Source organism: Brienomyrus brachyistius, chromosome 21, assembly GCF_023856365.1.
Source record: "Brienomyrus brachyistius isolate T26 chromosome 21, BBRACH_0.4, whole genome shotgun sequence".
In the NCBI taxonomy this organism is placed as follows: Eukaryota; Metazoa; Chordata; class Actinopteri; order Osteoglossiformes; family Mormyridae; genus Brienomyrus; species Brienomyrus brachyistius.
Window position 1 is genome coordinate 15,136,941 of NC_064553.1, and position 18,686 is coordinate 15,155,626.

The 18,686-nt window shown below is 46.9% G+C and overlaps 2 protein-coding genes across 3 annotated transcripts; both read left to right on the top strand.

Annotated features, from left to right (window-relative positions):
- Positions 1 to 6,380, top strand: LOC125716992 (lipoprotein lipase-like). The gene is made up of 10 exons (XM_048989888.1): positions 1 to 228; positions 1,145 to 1,326; positions 1,462 to 1,641; positions 2,111 to 2,222; positions 2,361 to 2,594; positions 2,828 to 3,070; positions 4,044 to 4,164; positions 4,340 to 4,522; positions 4,627 to 4,734; positions 4,851 to 6,380. The coding sequence occupies exons 1-10, from the start codon at positions 135 to 137 to the stop codon at positions 4,900 to 4,902; spliced, it is 1,509 nt and encodes a 502-aa protein (XP_048845845.1). The 5' UTR covers positions 1 to 134; the 3' UTR covers positions 4,903 to 6,380.
- A 3,198-nt stretch (positions 6,381 to 9,578) lies between these two features.
- LOC125716822 (lipoprotein lipase-like) lies at positions 9,579 to 15,327 on the top strand. Of its 2 annotated transcripts, XM_048989585.1 has the most exons (10): positions 9,580 to 9,862; positions 10,687 to 10,907; positions 11,009 to 11,188; positions 11,271 to 11,382; positions 11,666 to 11,899; positions 12,085 to 12,339; positions 12,468 to 12,588; positions 12,845 to 13,066; positions 13,168 to 13,263; positions 14,511 to 15,327. In XM_048989585.1, the coding sequence occupies exons 1-10, from the start codon at positions 9,766 to 9,768 to the stop codon at positions 14,530 to 14,532; spliced, it is 1,560 nt and encodes a 519-aa protein (XP_048845542.1). In that variant the 5' UTR covers positions 9,580 to 9,765; the 3' UTR covers positions 14,533 to 15,327. The 2 variants fall into 2 exon arrangements, with proteins under 2 accessions (XP_048845543.1, XP_048845542.1); XM_048989586.1 differs by lacking the exon at positions 14,511 to 15,327 and having other exon boundaries at positions 9,579 to 9,862; positions 13,146 to 13,263.
- Positions 15,328 to 18,686: the final 3,359 nt, after the last annotated feature.

Here is an 18,686-nt window from a genome sequence, read left to right on the forward strand (position 1 = left end):
GAATGCGCAACAAAGAACGGGATCGCCGCTCCGCTCCTGGCCGAAGGCTGAAGTAGAGTCGAGGGACCCGGGATTGTTCCGCACACGTCTTTTCATCCGGGATCCGCAAAAAAATAATATTAATTCTTAATAATATGGGAAAACAAAGTATCTACATACTGTTTTTTGGGGTTTGTTTTATCAAAACTTGCGCAAGTTTTTCCAATACCACTGAAGCAACTTCATCCAGTAAGTTGAAAGTTTTTAACTTTTTTTCCAGCTAACTTTTTTAACCAGTTAACTTTTTGTGTATATATTATTTATATCTATGCAGTTCGTTATTGCGATTTAACGTGAATGAAAACGCCATTGCCGGCGGGAGGGCAGATGAAACCTATGAAGTCCGTTTCTGGGGCGTTCGAAAATCGCAGACACTGATGACAGCAGTCTCTGTCTTTCAGTCTGCAGCTAATCCTCTGTATGTGACCTGATGTCATACGAAATGAGCGAAGGGCAATTAATTTGTGGACGAATGGGAGTAGCCAAAAGACGCCGATGCATTTGCCATTTCGCGACGGTGGTGTCAGTTTGATGATATTCGTAAGTCAGATGTTGGATCGGAGTTTTTTTATTTGCAACAGGGGGCGATATTGCTGCTGATTACTGAAAATTGTTTGGTCAGTGGACAGTTATCATATAAAAATACTAGACACGTCTTCATCGGAAAAAACGCTGTTTGTGATAATATGACTTTTTTTGCAAGACAAACACCTTAAAAGCTTGTGTTAGGTAAAGGAGTTACTCAACATGACCGAGTCAAGTTAACACTGCGCTAAGCGGTTAATTTGTAAACCTCTTGTTCTGTCTATATAACTTATTTAGCACTTCAGGATGGTGATCGCCGAGCATCTCCGTGTTAGAAACCCCTCGTTAATAATGCGCTGTTATAATACTGTGTTTGTCGATCTCAATGAGTCTGTAGCAGAGAAAAACAGGAGATTTTCTTATGGGCTGAAATTTTATTCATCTCAAATGATGGCGATCTTCCCGTTTGTCAGAGATGCACCTTCCTTTCCTCTGTGTATCCTGCTGAAACCACTGACATGGTGTGTGTGTGTGTGTGTGTGTGTGTGTGTGTCTGCCTGTTTTTCCACGTGGTGTCCAGGCACTGGCAACACCACCTCCTGGATCGAGAACTTCAGCGACATCGAGTCGAAGTTCTCGCTAAGAACGGCCGACACCCCGGATGAGGACCTGTGCTACATCATTCCCGGCCAACCGGACACCATCGCGGGATGTAACTTTAAATGCGACTCACAGACCTTCGTGGTCATCCATGGATGGACGGTGAGTCTTTGGCAGCGTTTGGTGAAATAAAGGGGAAAAAAATTAGCTTAAAATCATGGGTTAGCCTAACTCTGGATGTGGATGTCGGTGGGGGTCCTGTGTGAACCGCGTGGCCCTCTCTGCGCCCGTCCACAGGTGACAGGGATGTATGAGAGCTGGGTGGTGAAGCTGGTGAAGGCCCTGTATGAGCGGGAGCCCTCTGCCAACGTGCTGGTGGTGGACTGGCTGGCGAGAGCCCAGCAACACTACCCCACATCAGCCGCCTACACCAAGCTGGTGGGACGTGACGTGGCCAAGTTCGTCAGCTGGCTGCAGGTGAGTCCAGGGGCCCCGTAAAGGATGGGACCAGGGGCCCCGTAAAGGGTGGGACTAGGGGCCCCGTAAAGCGTAGGGGCTTAGGATGATTCAGAAGGCACCATAGTGAGAAGGGCTCTAAAAAATTTTTTTATATAATTGGACTGATCTGGGTTAGGGGTCCAAAATTTTATTTTTCATGGGGCCCAAAGTCTCTGGTTGAACCCCTTTAGCCGAGGCCCCACTTTGGGGGGAGGTTTGTTGTTATCTTTACAAGCAGGGCCCCTCAAATCAGTTGCTGGCCCCTGGACACGTGATACGCAAGCAGTGGGGGGTGATTAAGTCAGCTGGTGCCGGGACACGCATGGCGGCAGTATGAAGGTCACACACATGGCCTTCAAGAGAAACACTTGGGACCCGTAACACAACAGTGGCGGCTCGTGACATAGCTGTTCTTGAAAGCTGTTTAAAAAACTGCCGCCTACCACAGGCCGAGCTGAAGTACCCCTGGGAGAAGATCCACGTGCTCGGTTACAGCCTGGGGGCTCACGTGGCAGGAATCGCCGGCTTCCTCACCAAGCAGAGGATCAGCAGGATCACAGGTAAGCAGCGGTCAGGTCTGCTAGTCACTCACGGGCCTGAGGACAGGGCATTGTGCAATGACCCCTTAATTAGTTACACCACGAGTAAATGGACTCATCATGAACAAGCCCCTCCCCCCACCCTCTGTCCCACTCCAGGCCTGGATCCTGCCGGGCCCGGGTTCGAGTATGCCGACGACCAGAGCACACTGTCCCCGGACGACGCGGAATTCGTGGATGTGCTGCACACGAACACCAGGGGGTCGCCGGACCGCAGCATTGGCATCCAGAGGCCCGTGGGTCACGTGGACATCTACCCCAACGGGGGCACCTTCCAGCCGGGCTGCGACCTGCAGAACACAGTCATGATGATCGCCACCTCCGGCTTCCACCGTACGCTGCCTGCAGAACATGTCGGGTCCCTTGCGATCTTAGACAGGGCAAGCAGGTTTAACTGAAATACATTACACCTGCAATATGTCAAACAGCCAGTCAATCAAAAGTCAGCTGCAGTTATTGGCCAGTAACGTCTCTGACCACGCCCCCTGGCATTGATCTCACCATGTTCCTTTCTGTTCTGACCCCGCCCCTTCCCCTTGCTCCACCCCCTTATTGGCTCCTCGCAGACATGGACCAGATCGTAAAGTGTTCCCATGAGCGCTCCATCCACCTGTTCATCGACTCACTGGTGAATCAGGAGAAGCAGAGCCTGGCTTTCCGCTGCGGCACCAAAGAGGCTTTCAACAGCGGCCTGTGCCTGAGCTGCCGCAAGAACCGCTGCAACAAGCTGGGCTATGATGTCAGCAAGGTGCGCTCACGAAGGTCTGTGCGAATGTTCCTGAAGACCCGCGAGGCCATGCCCTTCAAAGGTAAGGCCCCAAGTCTGCTGCCATTGGGTAGAGTATTTAGCCCACGACTCTCTTCCTATGAGCTTTGAGCTTTTTGTCACATGACCTCTGGAATTGCTTTGATGCAGATTCTGAAAGTTTAAACTGACCACAGGTGGCGCATTGGTTAAGGTTCCGGCTAAGCCTGTATGGGGGGGGCTTTCTTTGCACATGGCAGCTGAGTGAAGCTTTGAGCTCATTCACGTACCTTTCCACGTGAAGACGCCCACCCCCATTTTCAGTATGGAAAGCCACACGTGACATCAAGAGTAGAGCTAGCGGTGACACACCTCCAGGCTTCTCGCGTGGGATTGGTGGAGAGTGGCATCCCTGCAATTGGTGTGTCAGGGAAATCACAACAAGGAGGTCACTGGGAGGAACGGGGCACAGATATTTAAGTCTGAAACTGGACACCCCCGTGATCGAGGCAAGCGAGTGCAGAAAGAATCGGGCATTTTAGTCCAGATCCTGCAATCCTAAACCATGTCTGATAGCCTGTGGACTGTTCCACAGCAAACCAATTAATGCCCGCAAAATATTCGCATAGCCAACATCTGCTAATGTTTAAATCCCGGTGGATAAAAACTTTTGTGCCCTCAAATAAGGTCATCCACCCGTTTACTCTGGTACACATTATGTTGCATTATAAGCTGCGAAAGTAGAAATGCACAGCTGTCGGTCCCCTGCTCAGAGAGTGGATGTCCATCTGTGAGCCCCCTAAACAAACATGATGATAATGTAGTTATGCTAGAGTTGGGCCGTGGTCCAAATGCCGTGCTTCCCATAATGCTGTGCTGCTTGACTTTCCTGGGTCTCCCTGATGGAGACAAGTGTCTTCCACACATCATGCTGACATCCTGAGCTTTTCCTGATCATGCAGCTGTGTGTTGGGGAGAGGGTGTCTGAGGCCCTTGCTCATGATGCTATTATCAACCCACCCCCCCACCCCCCCCAGTCTTCCACTACCAGGTGAAACTGCACCTCTTCAGCCAGCAGAATCAGACCTTCGTCGAGCAGCCAATCAAGATCACTCTGCTTGGGACCAATGGAGTGAAGGAGGACATCGCCATCGTTGTGTAAGACGCACCATCTCACACAAATGGTTCTTGCCAGTTAGGACTGCTCTGCTTCTCTGAATCAGTTTTCATAGCATACAATTACAGTGAGGATTTCTATCTAACCTCTGTGCCCCCTGGTGCCCATAGTATGTACTGCAGAAGAGTTAGAGGTTTCCTGTGTTTGATCGCAAAGGCCTCAGCTGAGCACCAACAGCACCATTTCCTTCCTGCTGACCTCCGACGTGGACATCGGAGACCTGCTGATGGTGAAGCTGGTGTGGGAAAAGGACTCTTTCCTCAGTTTGTCCAGCTGGTGGAGCAGCAACAGCTTCCTGGTCCGGAAGATGCGCGTCAAAGCTGGAGAAACTCAAGCCAAGTAGGTCCCCCAAATCCCTGCCTGCGTAACCCGTTGCTGGTACCTGGTTCTGTTGCCAATGCGTGTGAGGATGACCCAAAACTCACTATCTGCACACATTCCAGGGCCGTCTTCACTGTCAAACAGGGGGACTTAGTACACCTTGTGAAAGGTGGGGAGGAGATAGTCTTTGTGAAGTCTGAAGAGGATGAAGCCAGCCGGAAGCAGAGACGGTACAGGCCTGCCTTCTCAGACACGCAGCCAATGGAGTTTCATGTGCGGCATCAGGTGACTTCTTGCTGGCACGCCATTGGCTGATTGAATGTTTTTTTTTCTTTCCTGATTGTAGGATGCACAGACTGAAGATGTATGGGAGTTCCTTCAAACAAAGCACTATGTAAAACTTCCCCCAAAGCCAGCGCCCTCCTGCTGGCCAGAGGCTGGTTCCTGCACAATGTAGCTCTCTCTAAATCAGCATGTCTGTCTCACTGAAATGTGCCCGCTCACTGATTCTTTGTCCTTTGACAATTTAAGCACTTTGGTAACAGTCTTCTAATCAGTGATGAAACACCTCATTGCTGTCTTCCAGTCCTCAGTCCAGAACTAAGTGCACTCTGGATTTTTAAACTGGACTTTTAAAACCGACAAGGGTTGAACGTGGAATGTGTAGCCTTTGGACTTTCCCTTGAAGCTTGCAGTGGTTTCTCTTCTTCCCCTGCCTACTTGTTAGAGTGTACTGCAAACATACCTGCTTAATTTATATATGTATAGCACTTGTCTGATTGTCCTCCAAGTGCTGCAGTGCCTAGATGGGCCTGAAGTGCAAAACACAAAGTGTTAATAAAACACAAAACATCAAAGAAAGCACAAAAGTTTGAGAAAAACGCAAGACGGACATTTTTGGGGGTTTCCTTAATGTCTTGTGTTTTGCACTTCGGGGCCACCTTAGCATTCAGATAGAATTTAGCTTCTTTCTTAGCTTTTTAGCATTAGCTTGCAGGTGCAGCCTGTACTTTGTGGGCATCATTCACTGTCCAGTGTTGCTTAGATCTGCTCTCCAGATGTCCTAAGGTTACCTTTGGTCGCATCATGCCCATAATGACATAAAGATGAATCCCCTCTTTAAGCAGACACGTTACCTCCAATAGCATATTAGCCATCCCAGTTAACTCCCAGGGCTGACTGTACATGTGTCTCAAATGTCTTTGGAATGCATGCTATATCTAGGCTCTTAGAATAATAATAATAATTTAAAAATGTGGGTCTCAAAGCTTCCCATTGTTACACCAAAGGGACCAACCCAGGCAATTGTCACAAATTCCATGGAATGGTGCCATTTGGGATGCGATTTCTCAAATTTAGATAAAACAAATTGAAACTCACATATCCTGTCTCTTTTGTGTCTATAACGTCATTGGGCTTAGGGGGTGCAGTCAAGGTATGGTTATGAGTCCCCACAAGTCAGGGTTAACCAAAAAAATCATACAGCTAGTTCAGTATGACTGTCTGCTATAAGGGACTGACCTGAAATCGAAGCTCATGTCAGCCCTGGTACTTGAGTGTATTACCTTCCATGATTATTATCTCTCCAATAATACTGCATACTCTATTTATTGAATGTATGTGTATATTTGTATATTACGCTGTACATAATATATTTTTGCTAGGCTTCCAAAGATATCTATTTTATTATCCTGTTCTTTGAAGTACTATTGAGCTAACATTCTGCTTTTGAAGGTCGATTTCATACAGAGGGATGGGAAAGTGGGTTCGGTAGGCATTTCTCCCGCCAATGCGGGCTGTGTTTATGTTTGTTTTGAGATGCAATGTACTGTATTAAAGGGGAAACGTGGTACTGTAATAAAGCTGGTAAATCTCATGTACTCCCGTCACCTTTTGACTTCAGAGGAGAATCACTGATAAGGCCAGCATTTTTTCACTTCAAACAGCACAGCCTTGCTGTGATTTAAAATGAGATTTAAAATGTTGTTATTTCGCAAGTCCTGCAGTTCCTGGAAATCCGTGGACCGACGTAGTGGAGAGAAGTTAAGTAGACATTTCTCAGAAAATTTCTGCAGAAGGAATTAAGTGCCCCATGAAAACCATCACGCCAGGACAGCTTGGCTCTACCCAGAGTTTTACCACGTACTACAGACCCACTAACAACAGGCAAAAGTATTAACACTCCAGTCCATTTAAGAGTAAATCAGAGCAGCAAAAACTCTGTCCCCTTCATTCCTGATTTGAAGTCCTTGCTAATTCTCACTGAGAGAAATTTTCTCAGCTTTTCTATCGTGACACCCATAACTAACAAAACGTATTCAGATGCAAGAATAAAATGAATCGAAATGTTCCACTGGGGTAGCAGATGTCCAGATGTTTGTCAACGCAAGCTTTCAGAATTTATGTACGAATGATCCAGGGCCAATTAATTTCACCCAGCGGCGCCATTCATTTGTAGCAGTAAACAGCGGCTGACAAAGCTGTACGCTTTGTACTTTCATTTAAACAAAGACGTGGTATTAAGAAAATATCAGTCTGTTTATATTTTCGAAAAACTACTGACCTCGGACCAGTTCCCAATTCTTTGACTAAAACAATAATCTTTACAATGGAAACCCATTTCCACTACATTAAAAAAATATATGTTTGCTTAATTGCGACTTTGATTTCAACTCTGGCTTTTTTTTCTCAAATTCTGACGTCTCTTCTCTAATTCATTATTTCATGCTGTTTCTTCTAATTCCGGCGTTTTTCTCTATTTTTTCCCTTAGACTCCTTGCTTTTTTCCCTTGTATCTCTGGCGTTTTTAGCCAATCACCTAGTGTCACCAATCCTGCAGGATTCTGCTGAGGAGTACATCCCAAACACGCACTATTCACATAATGTAATCTGCTGGCAGGTTAGTCTGGGTTTCCCGTTTGCTCGCTAAATTCTGAAAGCGGTAAAACGGGGTGGTATTATTACTGTTTTTATTACCTTGGTTTGAGTTATTCAGTGACACCAGCGTTTGCCTAAGACGTCTAGCAGCCTAGGAATGAATAACACATTTGATATTTTTTACCGACTATCATTAGAACATAAATTCTGTGCAATAATACGATTGTTGGGGAGATTCTTGTGATGCATTAACATGACATATGCCTCTGCCGGTAACACTTTACTTGAGGAGGAACAAATAATGTAGCATTAACCCGTATTTAAGAAAAAAAGGTACAAATGTGTACCGTTGTTTGTCACAGGGGCTGTACCATTGTAATTATACCTTTTACGGTACAGAAATGGACTCTGAGGAACATCCCAAAGGTACAAACAGCATTTTCATGATTTGTATCCGTGTAGTATAGCTGAGTTACTAAGTTACTTGTGCCCCCCCCCCCCAAAGAAAAGTGTTGTATGAACCCAGAGGTGTAAAGTTCAGGTCCAGAAATTACAAATCCAGAGCAATATTTTGTTTCAACCAACTTGTTGAATATAAAGAGTACTCAGCTGGTTGGCTGAAACAAAATCTTGCTCTGGATTTATACTTTCTGTACCTGAACTTTCCATCTCTGCACAGAACCATACAACCAGGAGCAGAAGCATAAAAGCACCTGGTAAGACGAATTCTGATGGGACATTTGATCATATTGCAACATTTTAAAAATGTAACACACACAGTTTTTTCTCAATCAAAACATTTTGTCACGATCACGTTTGTTCGTGTACGGACAGGATGAAGGACCATGGCTCTTAGTATCGTTTCTTTGTCACATTAATGCTTAATGACATTTCGATTTCCAGTTTTGGTTCCCGCCTTATTTTTCACTCACTCTCAAACAAACTCAGGTGATCCCCACCTCCCTCATAGCAGCGGTTTTCCATTAATCGCAGGAGTTGGGCGAGGAGGAACAAGCGCAGAAGGCAGGCATGTGACTGCGCGTTTGGCGGTACTCCAACTCACCCGTGCGTCACTAACGGGGACAATCTGTAACCCTAAACAGGCACATCCAATACCCCCCCCCAAATGCCCCTTATCTTAACCAATGGGTGTGGTCTGTAGGGACATGGCCCTACCAATATTGTAGGGGCTGATTCGGCCCCTGCCAATGTTGAAATGAAACGTACGCCTATGTGTAAACCACTACTCAAATAACAGTACATTTATATCGCTACACCGAATTATATTTTGAAGTATTACAACGTGCGATTGTGACGAGTTTTAAGATGATCTATCAATTTCTCATGCATGACTCCCTGCATCTTCCTCGGGTAGGGGTCATTGCGCGTTCGTTTGATATCAAATATTTATACTGAAGGTTCACCATCTGCTAATGGAACAACAAAAAACGAGGAAAAGAAATCCGAACGGGAGGGGGGCATTTAGACCACCGATCAGAGCTCTCGGTCATGACAGCGCGATGTTCCGTCCAGATTAATGTCGTCATGGGCTGGCGAACGATGACAATGTCACCTGAAAGGCGACACAAAGGAACACCCACCCCCTCTCTTCTTACATGCCCTCACAGTGCCATGCTTTAATTTTACATTTACTTATGATTACATTACATTTTGACTGACAGTCAGCCCCCAATTTTCAAGTTGCACCCAAATTTTTTTCATCTCCATTAAAGTTTAGGTTAGGATTTGTATTATAGCGACCCCGTTTGTGATAAGATTTTATCAGATCGATAGCATTATACAGGGTATGTGTATGTAAACACATACACGCTTTAACAGCGTAGTAAATTGACGATCCAAGCACAGTAAATGTTGCAATACAATACACTGCCGGGTGACAGTGTCCATGGATGAACACCTAACTTCACACCGTTTAGATAAAATCAAACTGTTTTTCAGTAACATCCCGCATTTCAGTAGGCTCTTTGTATTTGTATCTTGGGACAAATCGTGAGAACAAACGCCTTCTAATTTACCTTTGCAAGAAATTCACTTGACATGTCACCCCAACAGCTGTAAGGTCAGTATAATATATAAATAAAATGGTATCTGGGGATATTTGTAAGGAACTTTCCGGTGACTTAATGGGTGTCGCATCACTAGTCCGGTATAATAATCACGCCCAGAGTGCAGCCCACTGGGCGTCCGGGTGCGCTATTTAAGAGCTGACGGACCCCCTGAAGCATATTAATGCCATAATGACACACAAGGAATATTGATTTATGGTTTATTTTTTAAATCCGCAGGCAACAGGTTTGCATTTCATTACATTGGATTTTGCGCTGATCGGGTTTTCGAGATAGATCGCAAATTTCCGGAAAGACATGAAAGTAGAGGGTTACTGTTGCATTTTATTGATCGTGTTAAATATTGCAGTGCCCCCTGTGAAACTTTTAAACGAAGACGAGTCCAACTTCTTTGGTAAGTTGAGCAAGCGGCAGGTTTTCCTGTGTTAAATTAATGCGGCTGCCTGCATTCGTTTAGAGCTCATCTGCTCAGATTTGTTGCATTTATTAAGTTTTCAAATAGCTGGATATTTTGTGAGCTAACCGAATATGAACTTTCATTTGGATCACCGCGTGAATTGTCTCAATGACTTTATATGAGATATTTTATACGATACGAATTTTAAGTAAATTAATACATTTTTTACCTGGGAAATGAATATCAATAGATGTAATGTACGTTTCATAACTGGGGAATCTTGAGGTTTTGCTTTTATAACAGAGAATCTGTTTTTTGCTGATTAAATCTGAATCGCGATTTTGTATTACATAAGCGTTTGGAGAGTGAGTGAGGGAGGGAGTAGTGGGAGTCAGCTGGGGTACTGACCTTCACCCCCCCCGACCGGGATAAGGGTATAGCCTGCCTCTATGGGGCTCACCGTATCGAACTTTCTGAAGAGTGAATACCGGCTAGGTATCATGTCGGCGATGCACTGAAGCCATTATACATAGTGCAATGATGTATGAAGTCTTAGATTTCAACAAGTGTCACCTTTCTCTACATCAGCATGAATTTGTGAAATATATAGTTAAAATCACAACGTTGACACCCGGCACCAGCTATTCAAAAACTTTGTCAATTTAACTATAAAATCTGGCAGTTAGGACTATAACTTTAATTCACATTTGATAAAGTTTACAAAATACAGTGATAACCTCAAAAAGGGTAATTCTACTAAATGTTAATTATGACTTTAAATATGCTTGAGTTGCCTTTACCCCCCCTGGGGCCTCTTGTAGGCAATGTCTTAGAGCCCTTGACGGACCTGTTCAACCAGGAGAGGCAAACCGAGGACAGTAACCACACAGAAGCTAACCCGACCCACACCAAGTTCTCCGTACGCAGCCCCGGGTCCCCCCACGAAGACGAGTGCTACGTAGAAGTCGGGAATGCAGCCTCATTGCACAAATGCAGGTTCAACGCCACCTCGAGAACCTTCCTGGTCATCCACGGATGGACGGTAAGCTTTAGCAATGTTACAGTCATAATACGTTAATGCTGAGCAGGAGTATATGAGGTCTGGCTGAGCCAGGGGTCTCACTAAGTGAATCACCCGCCCAGGTGAGCGGCATGCTGGCAAGCTGGGTCCCCAAGCTGGTGTCAGCTCTGTTCGAGAGAGAGGCAGACGCCAACGTCATCGTGGTGGACTGGCTCAGTAGGGCCCATAACCACTACTTCACCTCAGCCCAGGACACGGAGCTCGTGGGCCAAGATGTAGCCCGTCTTATTGACTGGATCATGGTGCGTACTCTGTCACCATAGACCGATCTGGCTGTCTAAACAGAGCCGCTTCAGCTCTCTCACATGCCTCAATCTTCTCAAGGAGAAGACGGGTGCTTCAGCAGAGAACCTTCACCTCATTGGCTACAGCCTTGGGGCCCATGTCGCGGGGTTCGCTGGCAGCAATACCTCCAGGAAGATCGGCAGGATAACTGGTGAGCACAGGGTCTGGGGGGCAATGGGGGGGAGGCCTGGCCTGTCCCAGGACTAACCTATGGGAAGTGACATAAACCAGTGATTGACAGGATGTGATAATTCCACCCATTTTTCTTGAGGAACTAGTTTCTCAAAGCAGCGGAGCAAAAACAGCAATGACCAATGGCTACTGTTAGGGTGGGCGGGCATTAAAGAGATATATAGGTGGAGTTTAAAGACAAACCTGTAGCATTTTAAGGCATGTGGACATCATTTACCGTAGCATGGTTCTGCTTTTTGTAGGTTTGGATCCAGCCGGTCCAGTCTTCGAGGGGGCCCATGCTGACCAGCGCCTCTCCCCCGATGACGCTCACTTCGTAGATGTGGTCCACACCTTTACACGTGCATCCTTGGGTCTCAGCATCGGCATCCAGAGGCCCGTGGGCCACCTGGATGTCTACCCCAATGGGGGGACCTCTCAGCCAGGTTGTGACCTGCGCAGAGCCCTGGAAGAGATGGCCCAGTTCAGCTTGGCGGGTGAGTTCCGGGAGGGACAATGAGCCTTCAAAGGGGATTGTGCTGTGGGAAATGCCGCAGACTGCTCCAGCATCAGCCAGCCAATCACGTGGTGGCCAGAAATGACAGACACGGCTGTCACTGAGTTCTGAAGGTGGTTCCCCGTTGCGCTCTGTGATAGCGCTTCTCTTGGCATTCCCCCACAGACTGGCCCTCAGCCATGAGCGTGGCGGTCCAGTGCGAGCACGAGCGCTCCGTGCACCTCTTCATTGATTCACTGCTGAACGGCGACACCGTGGGCCAGGCTTACCGCTGCGGCACCAGCGACATGTTTGACCGCGGCATCTGCCTCAGCTGCAACAAGGGCCGCTGCAGCCGCGTGGGCTACGACGCACGGAGGGTCCGCCACGCACGCGACCGCAGGATGTTCACCAGGACGCGCTCCTCTATGCCATTCCGAGGTAGGGCAACATCTCAAAACCTTTCTGAAACCTTCACTTCACTCTCAAAGACGACTAAACCCTGCTAGTTAGGCGTTAAACTGTGATGTGACACATGACATCCAGTGATGTCTTATTCCTGCCAACAGTTTATCATTATCAGCTGAAGATTCACTTCTCCTGTAAGCAGACCTGCCCCGAGCTGGAGCCCTCACTCACGGTTTCTGTGTATGGGACCAAAGGGGATGCTGAGAATCTCCAGCTGCTCGTGTGAGTTCCCCGCTGAACTCGTGCCTCAGGTGCCCCTAGAGCAGTGGCTCCCGATCTGGCCTTTGGAGACCCACAGAAAGTTCATGCAGGAGATGAGAAGGAGCAAAAATTTGGACTGTCTGTGGGTCCCTGAGGACCGGGTTGGGAAACATTGCCCTAGATGATGATGTGAACCATGGAGGTAATTCCTGTTGATCACGTTAGCATGATAGAGACGGTTCTGTATACAGTGCATGACAGGCAGTCTCCCTTCCAGCTTGGACAAGATCATGGCCAATAGGACCCACTCATTCCTGCTGGTGACTGAGGAAGACCTGGGAGACCTGCTGATGATGACATTTAAGCTGGAGGAGACCGGTGGCTGGTCCACCTCCTCCCTGATGAAGATGGTATCCTCATGGTGGTCCGGCGATGATGCCGACAGCTCCCGCATAATGGTCCGCAAGATCCGTGTAAAAGCCGGCGAGACCCAGAAGAAGTGAGTAGGGATCCTCCCTGGTTGGGCCAACATGCCGTGACTGAGATTCACACTAACTGATGCCAACCAAATTCAGCAGCTGATTTTTCACTTGCCTCCAGGTTGGTTTTCTGCATGAAAGACTCTCAGCCTCTAAATCTGGCTAAAGAAGTAACCTTTGTCAAATGTGAAGATGGTTGGAAAGCAAGCTCAAGAAGGTGAGTAGACCTCCACCACCAACCTCTGACCTACCTGCGACCTTGGTTAGCTGCCCCCTCAGGTCGATGGGGGTCCAAGTTTCTCAGAAAGGACCTAAAACTCTTTAAAAATCACTTCTCTTGTCACCACATGCCATTGCTCTAAGACTACACAGGAAGCATGACTTCCCCCATAAAAAGAATTGAATTTGTCAATATATCAACGTAAATTCATTTTGTTGCAATTAAAGGTGTCTGTCTTACTAAGTGAAACACAATTATCATTTCAAGTTGCCTTCTACAATATTTCCATTAATTTTTTACCATTAATTAGTACATAGACAACCACTGATGCCGTGCTTCACTGGGAGTGGGAAACTCTTGTACATTCAATGGGAAACTCTTGTACATTTTGCCGAAATGGAGAACAGATGAAAGCTTATTGGTCAATATGCTTCGATTACATGTTTTCTGAGCTTCACTGAGAGTCTATGAGAACTAGATGCACATTTTTTTTGCTTTGGCAAAGTTCATTAGAGAGATAGACTTTCATCACACTTTTTAGACCCTTTAGGCTTCTCTGCATGGTGTCGTCAAGACATGAAAAACTATTAATCATTACTGCTCATGATTGACAGGTTTCACATGCTGTCAGCTCATAGTATTCACTCTGTTGTATGCAAGTGCACAGATGTGTTTTCTTGTAACCTAGAGTGACATCTTACCATTTCGTAAGTCATCCGTTGCCATTGGCATTTGCAAATACCGTAGATGAAGCTGTTTCCATTTTGAGTTTGATCACTTGTTTAATTTTCAGTGAACGTTAAGTGATTTTTAGTTTTGTGGTTTGCTCACTAATGAAATTCTCTGTGTTCAAAATAGTCAAGTCGCATGAGGGGCCATGTTAGTATGTCAGGTAATAGATCATTTCTTACAAAAAGAAAGAAGAGTAGAATTTACATACAAGTAGCTGACTAGCAAAAACAAGAAAATAAAATACACTTTTTTGTGGTTATACTGGAAGCGGTGGCCACTATGCGTCCGTCATGTAAAACAAGCACCATCAGCTAATTCTGCTCACCTGTGGTTACCCAAAAAGGTTAACAAATATTTAGCAGGAACAATGAAATGTAGATATAGGGTATTACGACACAGAATTATCTTTGTTATCGTTATTATTAATTTCCAGTGTGACTCACAGACTAACAGTGATCAGAGACAGTCTCCAGGGTAATAATAATTTTCTTCTTTACTTTCATATCACACAGACGCCGCATCCGGAGAGATTGAGACAAAACTCATCCCAGAAACCGCTCCTTAGATGCTTCTTGTTTACGCTTTGGCCCAGAAACACTGCACTCACAGCTCCGCATTGTAGCCGCAGCTGTGTGTAAATGCACGCATGTGTTTGAATGTCAAACCATAAGTGGGAGAATCTATGAACTGGGAGCTATGCTGAAGTGGCCAGAGATGGGAGAGAACAGCTTCAGAGAGGAGTCTGTGCTGTTTGGAGTCAGTCAGACTGACTCTCTTCTGCTTAATGGGTTCCCAACTCAGAGGAGAACACGAGGATGATTTCCATACCACAGCCCATCTGAGGGGTCACTAAATTCACAGCGCTCACTCTCCAAGGTGTTATAACAGAATAATCGCGCACAAATGTATAGATGGAGGTTATGTACCAATTGAGAGTGAACTAGCCTAAGGACTAGTGTGGGCTAAAGAGCTGGATTCATCACCGAGAAGCAGGCATGTAATCCCAAGGTCCTGCTCTTGTACCCTAAGGTTTGTTGGTCCGGGCCACAATTCACACAAAGCTGTCCGAGCTGTGACCGGCAAGGCGACTGCATTCAGATAAGCCCCACTTTGAGTGTGTCTTTGTGTATAATCTGTCAGATTGACTTAATTATCAGAGCTTTAAAATGAATGATGTACAGTATGTATAAAGGTGAATATACTATATATGCAGATTCATATTTATCTGGTGTCACTGTATATTCTGTATATAAGACATAAATAACTTCCGAGTGACAATAACTTATATGAATGTATATCTTGTATATATAACAAATAAATATGACGTTTTCTGACAGTTTCTTCAGACTGATCTGGATTTCAGTAGCTTGTGAGATTACGAGATGAAAAACTCGGTGTATCCTGCATGGCTTTAGACTGCACACACTCGTCCCGGTCCTGCCCCCAGGCCGTGGACGGCTTCCCACATCTACCGGTCTCCCTGATTATGAAAGGCGGGTCAGTCTGAAGCAGGCAGCCCCAGCTTGCATAATTCACAGACACAAATGGCACTGGGGTCATTTCAAGCATAAAAAATACTTCAGGTGGTGCAGCCATTAAACATGCTAAGAATGTCTTCAGAGATGCAGGTCGATGTAAAGTGTGATCCAGCTCTGAGGAGATAGCAGGAGAGACAAACGTGCTGAGAGGAGACCTTGTTGCGCCCTCCAGAGCCTTAATCACTGCATATAACAGCATGTTCTGGGAACACGAGGAGGTGTTCATCGCTGGGCCCCAGATATGCATGTCTAATGTGGCAGGCTTTCACGGGGAGTTCGACATGCCTAGCCCTTCGTATGTTTCCTTTCATATGTTTTGCCGTGTGACTACGCTGCACATGCCACATGATATAAATGAGGACGGCTCCTGGCAGACACGCGGATTTGTTTAACCGTTACACCGAGATCTCTGCTTCAACTTTAACAAAGCCTATAGACATAAAAGTTGATTTTCAGTTCCATAACTGCACCTACTGTTCAAGGGGGTTACGTTTCCCCCTCCCTCACACACTGGTTTTCTCCTGACGTCCCCGGAGAACTCACAGCGGGTCTCACCACACACTGAACTGGGAAAGAAGGGACAAAGAAGAGTCACAGTCAACCGGAGAAAGGTCACCGGAGAGGGGGAGTGTCAATTTCAGACGCATACCTCAGCGTGAACACTTCTCCACATGCGAGTCAAAGACGGCTGTGTTTCATGTCACGCTGGACGGCTGTGAAGAAGGACATTGGTTCTGGGAGTTTATCTCCAGGACCCAGAAACGACCACATGAACACTACAGGAACAATGCAGCACATCAGGGGACATGTCTGTGGGGCCAACACCAGTCAAAGGTCAGGGCTCGGCACACTTCAGGAGAACTTTCCAGAAGCACTTCATTGCGTCCATGTTCCTGTGTCTGTCAGCAGCATTTCAGAAGAATTACTCCAAACATTGACCGCAATGGCACTCTAATGGATCTGTATTCTTGATTACGCCCTTTCTGGAGTGTGATTGGTTTGTGGTGTTATCTGAGGAAATAGTCAGTCTTTGAAGGAGCTTAAGCTTTACTCGTTTGCTCTGTCTTTCATACTCATAGCTTTCCTTGTGTTGTGGATGCTGTTCCCACGGCAACATGGCCACCACCTACCATGTCTGCCGGCCCAGTGCCTCCTCTCATCCATCCTGAAAAATGTGGCATTTTTATGACACCTGTCACACTTCCCCTTGCTATATTTTTACTACAATTTTTATCTATATGTGTTACCTGCATCAGAATACCGAAGCTTCCTTAATGAATGAGTCTTCTCATCACATTTATACTTGGGAGAGGCTGAATATCTCTGAGAACAGCTGCTGTGGGGTCTGACTGGGGTGGGCTTGGCCTGACAGGAGCGAGAGACCCTGCTCCTGATTGCCCCCCCCCCCCTCACAAACTACCAGGGAGTGGGGCTGTGGCTGAGCAAGGTAGATATGTAAGGGAGCCAATCAAAGGTAGGCACTAACACAGATGTGTGATGCGTTGGGAGTTTGGCAAGAAGCCAGGAGGTGGGCCTGTTTATGTCCACCTCAAGGTCTCCAGGGCCTTTTGTGTTTGCTGGCGACTGCTGAGATATACGGAGAACAAAAACATCCGCAGGGAGGCTGAGACCAGCGGAGCTCACCCCATCTCGACATCTTCTGGGGAATCCGCCACACGCGGCACCTCTGAGGTCGCCTTACGGAGCAATTCACAGCACAAGCCCCACCCCACTGCCTACCTCTCATCCAGGACCAGTGGCCTGGAAACGTCCACCATTGGCGAACGCTACATGCATTTCCAAATCCATCCAATGGGGGCAGTGATTTAACATTTTTTCCCCCAAAAAACTAAATTCACCACAGTCCTTCATAAGACAAATGAAAGCAATAGACCAATGCAGAGACAAAGGCAGCTGTTAAATTCAAAACAAATGTGCAGCTACAGCAAGCTTAATGGAACTTTATCCAGCAGTGCTGTGGGGAAGGAATTCAACAGACATACTTCCACAGCCCACCTTAACAGAACCAATTAGAGTGTGCCTCTTTAAAAACACGACGGGTGCAGTGACACAACAATACAACAAGCCAAGAACCAATCAGAATTATTAATGGGGCTGTAAGAGGGAAAGAATCTGATTGGCTCATAACTCATGGAATTCATGGAATGAGGTGAAAATATGAGAGGGGAGAGTGGGCGCCTTTAAACATGGCAGCGGCCCAAGGTATAGCAGGTGACCCCAGGGGGCTTCTTAAAGGAGCTGGGCCAGGATGCTTTATAGGGCTGAGGGTCTGCACTGCCAATCAGTTTCTGTTTCGGCCATGGGGGAGATGTGGGGGGGCATGACTGAACGATAGGCAAGTGTCTTAGTGTGCTGCCGCATGGCCTCGCTCTGTCGCACTGCCCATCTGGCCCATGGCACACAGGAGTGAGATGGGCAGCAACCCCCCCCCCCCCCCCCCCCCCCCCACTGTCTCCCGGTCACACAGCGTTCGCAACACACCACCAGTCCCAGTTGAGTAATCGAGACAGGCACCACCGGGCCAAAGAGACAGAACCTCGGGCTGGCGGCGCGAGTGGGCGTCACCGAAACACCCCGCGGCGCCTTGTCCCGTCTGACCCCAGGCTGCATGGTGGGGGCGGCTAGGGGGGGTCACAGAGGTGCCTCCGGGACCAAGGTGGGGGGTGTCGTAAGTATGGCCTCTGCTCCGAAGACCGTGGATTTCTAAAGCTGCTTCCCAGGTTCCAGTGCCTCCATGTTGGGGACAAAGTTTACCCATGATGCAAGAGGGGACAGCTTGGGCAGGGCTACAGCGGATGACTCAAACGCTAACCAGCAGTATCACCAATACTACTGCAGTAACCTGCAGTATCAGTAATACGACTGCAGTCACCAACAGTGCCACTAATACCTACTGCAGTAACCGGCAGTGCCACTAATACTACAGCAGTAACCGGCAGTGCCACTAATACCAACTGCAGTAACTGGCAGTGCCACTAATACTACAGCAGTAACCGGCAGTGCCACTAATACCAACTGCAGTAACTGGCAGTGCCACTAATATTACAGCAGTAACCGGCAGTGCCACTAATACTACTGTAATAACCGGCAGTGCACCAATACTACAGCAGTAACCGGCAGTGCCACTAA